Source organism: Eretmochelys imbricata, chromosome 24, assembly GCF_965152235.1.
Source record: "Eretmochelys imbricata isolate rEreImb1 chromosome 24, rEreImb1.hap1, whole genome shotgun sequence".
Lineage (NCBI taxonomy): Eukaryota > Metazoa > Chordata > Testudines > Cheloniidae > Eretmochelys > Eretmochelys imbricata.
In genome coordinates this window covers 6,653,058-6,666,162 of record NC_135595.1, presented here as the reverse complement: position 1 = coordinate 6,666,162, position 13,105 = coordinate 6,653,058, and the positions used below count along the sequence as shown (strand labels likewise).

The 13,105-nt window shown below is 43.0% G+C and overlaps 1 protein-coding gene across 1 annotated transcript; it reads left to right on the top strand.

The window, feature by feature from the left end:
* Nucleotides 1-1,513: 1,513 nt before the first annotated feature.
* On the top strand, nucleotides 1,514-8,961 carry OTUD7B (OTU deubiquitinase 7B; the record flags this gene model as incomplete). The annotated part of the gene is given in 2 exon segments (XM_077841221.1): nucleotides 1,514-1,598; nucleotides 3,073-8,961. Coding segments are annotated over 2 exon segments (1,414 nt in total), but the record flags the coding sequence as incomplete, so codon positions are not given.
* Nucleotides 8,962-13,105: the final 4,144 nt, after the last annotated feature.

Below are 13,105 nucleotides of genomic sequence, written 5' to 3'. Positions count from 1 at the left end.
TGTATTTTCAAGGGCCAGTTGCTTTTTGACCAAGTAGACATTTTTGTGAAAAAATGGCTTTTGATTAAATCAGTCATATTTTTGTGGAGGAAAACGCTTATTTCCCAACCAGCTGTATTTAGATTTTTTTCTGTGATACCTGCTTCAGGAATAAGTGCACATCATGTACAAATGACTGGCCTTTTAACATTATTACAAAAATAATCCTGTATGCCAAATTAATACAGAGAAATATTTTTGAGTTTGGCCACATTTCACATGCAGTCATTTAATTTTACATAATTACAGTACAAAACCGTTTCTGCTACTAAATCTCATTGAGGTCCTTGGAAGCTTACAGAAAACTCAATGGCACTAGTTAACTTTCTACAGCTCAGTCTTTTGTCTATTCTTGCACAGGGTTAAATAAGCCTTATTTTATTCAGTTCCAGAACTTCAAATGGGTTTATTTTTAAAGGGCCCTCTACTGGACAAAATTAACTAACCTTTGCTCTTTAAGACCCTTTAAGTGTGGTCAAGTATCTTACATGTTACAGTCTCATAAACTTCAGCCAGTTAAAAGATAGAGCTCTCCTGAATAATTGAAGGCATGATGTATTTGTTCTTTGACTTTGCATGTGCATGTTTGCTGTAACCTAATCCCTGCTTCCTCAGGATCTCTTAGGTGGTTTGTTAATTTCATAGGAATTTATCTCCTGGTATGCCAAAGAACAGCATAACTCCCCTTTCTGTGTAGGCAGGAACAGAGCCATGATATGTCTGCGTGCTACTAAGGTTGAGTTAGGATGCTGGATGATGCTCTGTTTTCTCTTGTATTGCTGCTACCTCTTAAAGGGACACTGGCAAGATAGAAATCCATATGCAGCAAATGTATGTGACCACTTCATTTTTTCAGCTTCAGTTAACTGAGATCATTGTGGCCAATATTCAACTATTTTCTTTTATGAAAAGAATATGTAGAATTTGTTTATGTAAAATCAGAAAAATGTAAATGATTTCTAAAGATACATTTATCTTTAAAGAGATGAGAAAATTGCTGCCTTGTTTCGTTGATAAAACTGCTGATAAAAATAAAGTTTTTAGTGTGTGGTCAGTTTTCCTTTCTGGTTCTCATGCACTTGTTTTGTCCAAGTTTCCAGACCTGTAGAAGAATCTGAATTTAAAAACTTAAGTGAAATAACTTTTACAACACTAGTGTGAACAGAAGTGTTTTTCAGAAATTCCTTTTACACAAATCCTGAATATGGGGCTTAAATGAAGCTGATTTGTCCCATTAACTTTTTACATAAATGCTAGTCGTATAAGGAGGAAATTCATATAAAAAAGTCCAGGTATCACTCCAAGGTATCTTTTGATCCAGTTATTACATTATAAAAATTAGCAAGCAATTTTTAATAGAAGAAAAAGGCAATTAAAGTGTAATTAAATCTCCATGTATGGAAAATAGAACCGCAGTTACTAAAAAGATCCTGGATCGGTACTTTGTTTCATATCTTTTTTTTTTTTTTTTTAGTGTGACATTATCATTGGAAGCAAAACTACATTTGCTGCACAGTTACATGAATGTTAAGTGGATCACCTTGCCGTGTGAAATGCAGGTAAAGAAACAGGAAATATTTTATTCCTTTGAACACAGTGATGCTTCCTTCCCACAGAGGACTAGACGGGGGGTGGACTTTTGCTTTCATTCTTGTACATTTCTTTAACCTGCCATTAGAAGGCCTGGATGTCATTGATTTGATCAGAAAGAGCAGAGAAATGCCATTCAGATGTACCTCTTAGATTCTGTGCACACTTTAGTAACAGTTTACATTAAATGTTAAAGCTCAAAATACACAGAGCCGCCAGTTCAACTTACCGCACTACACCACCTGGGATGTTCTGTACGCTGCGGGGTCTGGACACTTGCTTTACAGCCACCAGAAAGTGAATCAAGATATTAAGGTGATTCAGCTATAACTTCAGGGCCTTAAACCTTAAGGGGTCATATGTAGGGTTCTGAATACTTCAGCATACTCCCGAAATCCCTATGCTGTCATATCGCCAAGTCATGGTAGCTGCATTAACAGTGAAAACATGGCTTAGACTCTTCCAGGTTCATAAATATATATATTTTTAAAGGAAGTTGTGGGGTTGGTATAATTCAGGACCTGGAATGACTCTTCCAAATTCCGTGTGAATTGTTAAATTTCAAGCTTGGATCATTTCCAAGAACAAGATGCTGCCAAGGTGTGATGTGTAAGGAAAAAGCTCAAATGACTGCATTTAAAAGTAACAGTTCTCCTTCTGTCCCCCGCACCATTCCTGTCCGTCCCCCCCCATAGATTGTCCACAATACTTGTGAACCTATATCCTCTCTAAATCCTCGCCTGCCATGATGTGCCCCAGGTCATGACAAGTAAATTACATTAGTGAACTATGGGGGTATAGTGCCCCCTAGTGAAATGGGCTGCAGCTCTGAGCTTGAGCAATAGCTACCATTTTATTGTGGTTTCTTCTTGATTGTGGTTACTACTTCCAGAATCCAAACGGCTGCTCCCGTATCCCATACAAACACACTATAAAGAACCACCCCACTATGCTCCTGGGTTGTTTTATTAGGTGGGCTACATACATTCCTGCATTTGTCCTTCGTGGTGACCTTATAAGGGCTGTTTCCAGAATGCATCCAGAATAGCTTTTGTAGCTGGCCAGAAGGGGATAGGTCACCCTAGTAGAGCACATCCCTGGTTAAGGTCTTGCTTTCCCCCATTTAAATCTTGCACTAAGTTGATGCGTCTGCGTCAATGTAATTTTAGGGATGTATTTTAACCGAGTGGGGGCATGCTATGGAGTACACAGTGATGTAAGTGGAGCCTTGTGGCTCAGCGTGTTCCTCTGCAGCTCCTGTCACGGAGTAACCTGTCCGCGGCTTTTGGGAGAGCCAGCATTGGTGTGGAAAAGGCTCCCCCTGGTGCATGTTCAGGCCTTTCTAGTGAGCACCTGTGTGCTGCATCCACTCAGAATTTGGCCAGAAGACTGCAACTGCTGATCTAATTGACTTTCTCTGATGGCTGCTTTCTTTCTCCTTAGGCCCCTCTAGCCCAGCCAGAATCCCCTACTGCTTCCGCCGGAGATGATGCCCGCTCAGCTGCGGAATCCGGGGAGTCGGACAAGGAATCTGTCTGCAGTAGCACCACCAGCAACAGTGGCAGTAAGAGCAGCAAGGACAAGGAGAAAGAGAAGCCGAAGAGAGACCGAGAGAAGGACAAAGACAAGGAGAAAGAGAAGAAAAGGGCCGACTCGGTTGCTAATAAGCTGGGCAGCTTTGGCAAGACTTTGGGAAGTAAGCTAAAAAAGAACATGGGTGGCTTGATGCACAGTAAAACTGTCAAAGGAGGAGTGAGCAATGGGCAGGGGGAAACCTTGGAGAAGAAGAAGAAAGGATCCTTAAAGGCGAGGAAAGGCAGCAAAGAAGAAACTTCCCAAGGGGATTTGTCGGCCTCTGCTGAGAAGACCTGCCCAGGCCAAGTGAGCACCGAGAAGCAGTCGGATCCCTATAAATACAGCAATGACGTGAAACTTAGCCTAAGCATCCTGCGAGCAGCCATGCAGGGTGAGCGGAAGTTTATCTTCGCTGGCCACCTCAAGACCAGCAACCGGCACCAGTACCAGGAAGAGATGATCCAGAGGTACCTTTCTGATGCCGAGGAGCGCTTCTTGGCTGAGCAGAAGCAAAAGGAGGTAGAGAAGAAGGCCTTTGCAAACGGCGGTACTGCTGCCAAGAAGCTGGAACCGGAGGCTAATCTTCACAAAAGCGAGGATGTGCTACTGAATTCATCCTACCCCCAGTTGCCTCCTAGTTATAGCAGCCAGACCTCGGAGCATGTCGTAGGAGCTAAAATGACAGCTTTTCCTTCCAGCTACTCGGGGGTCTTTACCATTCCCCGGCCCGCTGTGGTCAACTGTGTAGAAGGCGCACATCCCCCCAGCTATCAAGATACCAGGAGGCAGGTAGCAGGTGGGTCCTGCAGCAGCCTTCCTCCCTATGCTACCTTACCCAGACATTGCACTCAGGGGCGGCCTCACCCGTACCAAACTAGCCCTTCCCACCTGGGACGGCTCTCCCCAACAGAGATGGATGTACCCCCAAATTACCCCGTCGAGTGCGACGGCCCTGCCTGCATGGCCCCCCACAGCAACGGCTGCAGGGACCCCCTAGAGCAGGACAGCTTGCAGAAGGGAGCATGCGGGGACAAAAGCAAAAGCCGAATACTTTATAACGTTCAGCAGACCAAATGCAAGCAGCCGACCTGCAGTTTTTACGGGCATCCGGAAACTGGGAATTTCTGCTCCTGCTGTTACAAAGAGGAGCTGAAACGCAAAGAGAGGGAACGAGAAGCACTAATACACAGGTTCTGAAGAGTCTGGCTAGCGCTGCCATCTGGACCCATGAAGTATGGGGAATGCAATAATTATTTTCCATGCTCCTCTCTCCCTCTTCATAGGAGGGTGGGGACGGCTGGCTGGGGTAACAAATGTGATCCCACTCCAGTGTTCTAGTGGTGATCCATTTAAACGGAGCGGGGGGAACAAACCTTTCCTTCCAGGAGAGAGGGGGATGCTATCACAGCTTTCTTCTGGCAAAGGGTGACTAAGATTAGCAAGCCCCTGGAGGAGGCATGCTTGGGTCAGAGCACATGGTGAAGCAGGGAATAAGACACCAGGTTCTTAAAATGATCAAATCAACAAGACCAAAGCTTTAAGTGAAGGCATGTGGAGAATACTGTGACTGTGTCCTTTTAGTTGGATTCCAACTTAAACTAATTTAAAATAGCTTTTCAGAGGAGTTAGCAAAACAGCCCAGCAATTTTAGTTTAAATATCGTGGACCTTTTTAAGAAGAGATTTTAACATTGTTTTTATTCTTTGCTGGTACTGAAAAGAATTTAAAGTTGGAACTGGATGGTTTCAGTGTAGTGGCTCTGAAGGGGGCCCTCACCTCCAGATCCATCTCCATCCTATGTCTTCTGAGCGTGCCTCTTAGCAGCAGGCTCAGGACTCTACCCTTTAGATGGGCTTGACTATATTTTTTAAATTTTATTTTTAAACTTTTTGTGGGGGTGGGAGGGCTGCAATACCGAGTGTTTGCATTTTCTTAAAGAAGTACTGTGCAAAATGATTCTGTTAGGGATACAGTCAAACCTACTTAGTAAGAATCAATGTGAAAATGAAGTCGATGTCTCCACCCAGCAATAACCATCAGTGTGGAGAAGTAGAAGTGGAAAGGATGTATCAAGCACCCTGCAGCACTGGAAGCTAAATCTATACCAGTTTGCTGTTATTTTTACACACACGCACACTCTTTCTCTCTAACTTGATTTTTCTACTTGAGCAAGTTATTTCCATACTACCTCTGTTGTGCTGAATAGCGTTAATTTGGCTCTGTTTTGTTGAGCCATAGCTGACATTTGAACAATGGGTAATAGATATTTTTTTGATAACAGGGCTAAAGGAACTGTAATAAGTACAGCATAGCTATTACATAATTTTAAACACACTTTTATTACGTGGTCCACAACTTTCCCTCCCTACCCTCCCTGAGTCCCCTGCAGCATTAGCGTGGACGGGACCTTTATGTCCACATGTTATTTTGCGGGCGGGCAGAACTTTGGCACTGCAGTGTTTGCACAGACATTTGTAAAGATAGAGCCCAAACTGGAGCTGTCCTCATTCCAGTCTTGTACAGAGCAGGGATGAACATTTGAAATAAAATTTGAATTGTAATGATAAATTAAAAGCTTTACAACGTTCCCTTTTTGATTTAAGAAGGCATAACTATGCAATTTTCCATTTTAAGTCTGCCCATTGTCCTTAACTTGGGGGAGGGAAGGATCAGCAAAGAAGGTGAAAGTATACTTATACTGGAAAACTACCTTCGGGCCTTATTCTCTTTTACACCCAGGTTGTGTCTGAACATGCAAGTTGCACCAGTTTAATGTAAGTGTGTTTTTAAATGACTGATGCCTTGTCTACAGGGAAAAGTTGTACCAGTTTAACTAAAGGTGTGCTTTAAAATGGACGGACTCTTTTCCCATTAGGAATCAGCTTATGTTAAACCAAAAGAAGCTGCTCTTAAACCAAAAGAAGTGTCCACACAGGAGTTTGCACTGGCGTAACTTAACTGATTTGTTAAACCAGTGTAACTTTCTTGCGTAGATAAGGCTTTATTTAAAATGGTACTAACCCCCTGTGGATATTATTTTGGCTGGAATGCCTTATTTCTGTTTAGCTTAAACTTCCTTCTAATTGACTGAAGCTAGAAGCCAGGTGACTAGTGACATGAGTGTCCATTCGGCCTCTTCCACTGGCTTCACTAAATTGATTTTAAATCACACCTTTAATTAAACTGGTACTGCTTTGTGTTTAGACAATCAGAAGCCCCTGTACACAGCTGTGGCAGTATAAAGGGCCCCACAAGTAGGGTAACTATAATTGACAGTTACCACTTTACACTGCCAGAGTGGTAGATCCGAGCCTGAGTGTAACAGAATAATGCCCCAGGTGTTTAGTTTGAGTGTTATATTCTCATTGTGTTTCCTGGCTGCGTTTTTCTTTCCCAGGAACCAAAACAGCAGCTCCACATTTGCTATGCTGATAAAACATCAGCCTTCGGTCTTATTTCCTTTTCTATAAGGGTATCCGTCTCCCGTTCTGGGCTGATTCCTGTATGTTATCAGCATTGTTCCATCCAGACCAAACTGATGAAGGAACAATGTCTGTTCTCCCTGCTGTCAGGTAAATGAGTCTGCAGCATGCTTCATGAGGGTGATGTAAGCCAAGGTTTTTCAAAAGTGCCTAGTGATTTTTGGGCACCCAGCCAAGGCCTCGTTCTCAGAAGCACGTTCTCAGTCAGACCCCTCTAAGGTATCTGAAGTTGGGCCCCCAAGACTTGAGATCCAAAACCACTAGTTGCTTCAGAAAATCTTAGCCGTACAGAGTAAATTGAAATTAACCAACCGGTTTCAGGGCAGCTTCACTTATTTTGTAAGCTGACATCCGCACACGCAATACTAGTTAAAAATAATAGACTAGCTAGGAAGATGCGAGTTACAAACACTGAATCAATTCACTCTTCTAAAAGGAATTAATTTGAAATCTCTTGAGTTTTTGCTACAAAGATTCACTGCTCTTTAAAAACAGCTTAGCTGGGTGCTTTAATTCTCCAGTGGCAGCATTCACTGACAGTATATTCTTATTAATGAAGTTTGACTGTATTGTCCTCTCTCTCCGAAGACTGTTTGAACCCAGCTTGCTGTACTGTGGTGTGAATGTAAACCTGTACATAGTGGATAGGAGTCTGAAAGCGTGAAAGAGAAACACACAAAGTCAGACTCTCATATGCCAGGATCTGATTGCTCAGTAGTTTGGCAAAGAGATAGTGGAAGTTTAGCAGGTGAAGGGCAAGTTTCCTCAAACATTTGTTCTCCCATTTAACCCAGCTCTGCAATTTTTGCACAAGAAGAGCTCCCCTTAACTACCCTGGGAGCTGAGACTGCAGGATGGGGCCCTGACCGCAGGTGCTGCTGCTTCTGTGTCGTCCGTTATTAGACAGAGGTTTCTGTAGGATCTTACCCTTGCGGTCAGTTTCTGGCATTTGCTTGTCTGCCATTTTTTTTATTGCAGTTTAGGTATAGTTCATAGCTTTTTTTAATCAAAAAAGAAAAATTTGAACTTCAAACAAAGTTAAGTTTCCAATAAAAAAAAAAAATTTGAAGAGTATTTTTTCTATAAACTACAGAGTTTCAACTATTACCCTGAGCATAACTGATTCCAAAGCTTTCCCGCCTTAATATGTCATAATGAATTGACTAGAGAGGTATCTATTGAATTTCTGTAGAGCTGCTAGGATTTTTTCAGGTCATTTATGTTTCCTTATAGTGAAAGTGTTTTGTGTGTGTGTGTGTGTCTTTAAAAAAGGGATGATTAAATATACATTTTATATTTATTGAAAGACAGTATTAACCGTCAGTTTTCCTTTGCATAAACATACTGAATCGATTGCCCACACAGCATTAATCTTCCTGTGGTGGGGCTGAGTATTTTACGGTACTTTATTTTTTGTAAAGGGGATGGGAGTGGGTTGGGAGGGCGGGAGGAAGGAAGAGCAGCAGTGTGGACTCCAAAGCACCTTTGTTTTAAAACAAGCACCAAACGCTCCGCTCTTCCAAGAACCAAACAGGAGGGGGCTTTTCTGTGTCTGCTGGCCTGGCAGGATTCCCACGGAGACTAGTGGGACGATGCGCACGCACCAGAGGCAGAACAGGCTCCTGGAGGACTTGCATAAGAGACGGAAAAAGGGGAGGATGCCATTTGATTTGGTCTTAAAACAAGTGCACTTAGGGGTGCAGTTGGAAGAAACGTTGCTTGCCGTTGGGACCTGGATAGCCCCGGGCAGCCTCTTATTCTGCACTGCCCTGGCTCCTGAGAGACACTAGCGGCTTTTTTATAGGTTAAAATATTTAATGAACCATTTAAAGAGCATTTCAACTGCCCTACACCTTTGTTTTACACTCCAGCTCTGTTGCAGGGAAGGCACCGTAGGATATGTCATTCTAGTATTTCACCGGCTAGACTTTAATTCTACAAGATCTGCGGCATCATTTGATTTTTAAAGACCAGTTTTTAGAGCCATGGATGTGACTAGCAGGCCCGGAGAATCTCCATAGAAAGGTTTAGCACATAGCCTGGTTTTCATTAGTCATAAAAGAAGTGACCTGAATTAATTCTTCAATTGCTTATTGATAAACTTTTTTTTTTAATTTAATTTAAATATTGGGTTGGCAACTTTTTACTCTAGTTTAAATGCACTGCTGTAACGAACACTAGATGGCGCTTTGTAATCAGTCTTATTACATGGTATACTTTCATTTATGCTACCATAGATTTCACTGACCAATAAAAAGAAAAGTTCAACTAATAACCGCTGAGAAGCAGCTGTGGCTGTTTTGTCTGCTTCTTTCTTGGATTGCTAAAACCAGATCTCAGGGATGCAACTTTGCAGCTACACAAACCAACCGGCCTGTGTGTGATTATTTATTGGTATTGCAGGAGAGCCCTAGTTGTGCTTGGCACTCTACGAACAGAACAAAAAAGATGGTCCTCCTGACCCAAAAAGCTGACAGTGTGGAGGGCTGTCAACCTCTTGCATAAGAACATAAGGAAAGCCGTGGTCCATCAAGCTCACTATATTGTCTTCCGACAGCGACCAGAGAGAATGAACGGAACAGGGCAATTATCAAGTGATCCATCCCCTGTCATCCACTCCCAGCTTCTGGCAGTCAGAGGTTTAGGGACACCCGGAGAATGGAGTTGAATCTCTGACCATCTTGGCTAATAGCCATTGATGGACCCGTCCTCAATACATTTATCTAATTCTTTTTGGAACCAAGTTACACTTTTGGTCTTCACAACATCCCCCTGCAACGAATTCCACAGGTTGACTGTGTGAAGTAGTACTTCCTTCTGTTTGTTTTAAACCTGCTGCCTATTAATCTCATTGGGTGATTCATAGCTCTTGTGTTACATGAAAGGGTAAATAACACTTCCCTAGTCACTTTCCCCACACCGTTCATGATTTTATAGACCTCTATCATGTCCCCCCTCAGCCATCTCCTTTCTATGCTGAACAGTCGGTCTTCTTAATCTCTCCTGTGGAAGCTGTTCCATCCCCATAATCATTTTTGTTGCCCTTCTCTGTACCTGTTACCATCTCAAAAGAGAATTGGGTGACCAGAACTGCACACAGTATTCAAGGTGTGTGTACACCACAGAATTATGTAGTGGCATTATGATTTTTCCTGTCCAGTTGTCTATCCCTTTCCTAATGGTTCCGAACATTCGCTTTTTTGACTGTTGCTGCACATTGAGCAGATGGGTTCAGAGAACTAGCCACAATAGCTCCAACCAAAATTTTTCATGCTGGAATTGTAGTGAATTCTCTTAAGTAGATATTAGAATCAGAGAAATGAAGGCCAGGAAGGGACCTTGCAAGGTCTCCAAGTCCAGCGTCCCCCGTGAGGCAGGAACAAGTAAACTTAGACCATCCCTAACAGGTATGCGTCCAATTTGTTACAAATCTCCAATGATGTGGTTTTCTCATCTCCCTTGGAGGCCTATTTAGAGCTTAACTACCCTTAGAGTTAGAAAGTTTTTCCTAATATCTAACCTGAATCTCCCTTGCTGCAGATTAAGCCCATTACTTCTCCATGTCCACTGAAGGCAGGACAAGAACAATTCATCACTGTCCTCTTCATAACAGCCCTTAATGTATTTGAAGACTGTTTTCAAATCTCCCCTTAGTTGTCTGTCTTCAAGACTAAACAGAGCCAGTCTTAAAACTTTTCTTCAGAGGTCACCTTTTCTAATCCTTTTGTCATCTTTGTTCTGCTTTAGACTCTCTCCGGTTTGTCCACATCTTTCCTAAAGTGTGGTGCCCAGAGTACAAATTTTGCCCAGAGCAATTTTCTCCTGAATGGTTTCAGAGTAACAGCCGTATTAGTCTGTATTCGCAAAAAGAAAAGGAGTACTTGTAGCACCTTAGAGTCTCTAAGGTTAGTCTCTAAGGTACCACAAGTACTCCTTTTCTTTCTCCTGAATGTCCGTTCGTGGCACTAACTTCTGTGAACATGGATTTAGAGGTGTATCAGGTCCTTGCACTTCCCCTTGGCACCTTTTCAAACTTCCACCTTAACCAGTCTGTGCCACACTGCTTTTGTACCCATTTTCTTCACTTCAGTTGCTGGCTCTTTGTAAGTATGTAATGTAGCCTCACATTTTGGACTAGCTGACAGTGCTATATAGGATTGTGCTAAACTTCCGGTTTCCCTTTATTTGGGTAACAAATTGTTTTTTCTACTAAAAACAAGCCGGGGAAAGGCTTCCAATTGCCACTACATAAATACTTCTGTGCAGGTGTTTGAATTAAAAGGGGTTTTGAATGTAAACTGTCCCCTGACATGTTAGAAGCTTAACCACAGCAGCGCAGGCGCCAACAAGAACAAGAAGGTGAAACGGACTTCTCCATCCCAACTGAGAGGAATTCAGAAAAGTAAACCATATAAATCTGGGAAAGGAGTCCATTTTTTAAAAAAAATAGTGTCGAAGATCTAGGGATGGCTTTAGTGATGAGATAAAGATTTAAGGCCCTGAGTCAAAAAAAGCACTTAAGTGCATCTTAACTTTAAATAATGCTTAAGTGCTTTGTTGACTTGGGCGCAAAATTAATTCCTTTGGCTCTGTCCTGTGTGTTCCAAAGTCCACTGAAATCAGTTGATTTCTGCTCAATGTAATGGGCTTTGAGTCAGGCACGTAAGAAGTAACCAGGGGAAATGGCCTTGGGTTTACCATGAGTTTCTTTTGCAAATGCTTTCAGATGACTGTTTGGAAAATCCACACTTTATCTTATTTTAGTTTTTATTATTCTTTGTCGAGGATTGTCGACAATTGTGCTGGAATCTGCTACTGATTCAGAATCGTGCCCACTGTTAGCTGGGTTAAATTAAAAACACAGAGCATGAATAATGGAAGGTCTTCATGGAATGCCAAGATTTCCTGCCCAAATCCTCCCACTTTTTCAGATGCTGATGTTGCCTGCATGGAGCATGCTTAGATGCATTTGCTTAGCAGCACACCTCTCGTTATTTGCCAGTGTCTCCTAACTTCCTGTTTTGCCTCCATACCTGGTATTGGTTTTACATTATATGACTTAATAGTTTAGTAAAAGAATAAAGTATGTTGGCTTTCTAGTTGATGTATCAAATGAGCCACCACTTTCCATTGTTCTCTTAAACACTCATCCTGGATTAGCACTTTGGGATTATCCCATGATGTTTATCCGTAGACTTTTTTTTTTATTCTCACTGGTCACTTTCTCACCCATCTTTAAGACTGGAGAGGGATTGGCCTCGACCTCTTGCAGACACAAAAGCAAACTTCCTAAGCATCCCAGCGTACATCTATGCTGCAAAAAATCAGATCAAAACCTGTGGCAGCAAGCCTCAGAGCCCAGACCGGCTGACTAAAAATAGCAGTGTAGATGTCCCACTCCCACTGGAAACTGGGCTCTGAGACCCAGCAAGGGTGTGGAGGGGAGGGGGTCTCAGGCCGTGGGTTCCAGCCCAAGCGGGAATATCTACACCGCTTTTCAGTTGACCCAGGCTCTGAGAGACTCCGCCATGGGTCTCTCCCCCAGAAACCTGCCATGTATCAAAGCTGCATCCTCTCGCTTTGTGGTGTCAGAGCTTCATGTTAACCGCTCTGTCCTTCTGGTTGGCTGCTACTTCCGAAGCCCTCACGCGCTCGTGTGGTGGTCACACAGGTGGCCAGAGAGAGGTCCTGGTTCCCTGACCCAACCAGAGCACAGTGTGATGATCAAGAACCCCTTGCTATTATTGGCTTCTGACTAAACTCCTAGAGGCCCACAAAGTTGTTTTTTTTTTCCATCCAGCCCAACGTCTCCTTGACTGTTCTGTGCATCTCCAGCCACTCTCCCCTGTGCTGCTTAGAGTGAGTATTCATGACAGCATCATAGATGTTTCAGCTCAATCTGACCATAACTAAACATCCTCAGCTCCGTGGTCTCTTCTCTCTCTGGATTCTACTTCACCTCCAAAAGCTGGAAGTCCCGCAAATAGTGGATCTGGATTATTGCTGGGTATCCTTGCTTCCCATAGTTACACTCCATCTAGCTTGACTTGACGGGCAAAAGTCCCAGCCCGTGCTGTGTGTCAAACTGAAACAGCTGTCAAACATTGGTGTGCACCCTCCCCAAACCATGCTACTGATTCTCTCTGGGCAGGCGTGGGAAAGGACAGCACGGCTGCTATAGCGGCTGAGTGGCTGTGATTTTCCAAGCCTGAAAGTGGAGAGGTTGAAACATACTTAAGCGTCTTGTGTGTGTGAATTCTCCCCCAATAGGAACATGCTAAAGTGATATGGAAATCAAGCATTTCAGCTGCTTCTAGTGGCCGCACGCAAACATTTGAGCACAGCTGAGAGGATCGCAAACGGCACAAACCATTTTTTTATCATCACTTCACTTCCTGTCTCCCTACCCTCTGGTGCAA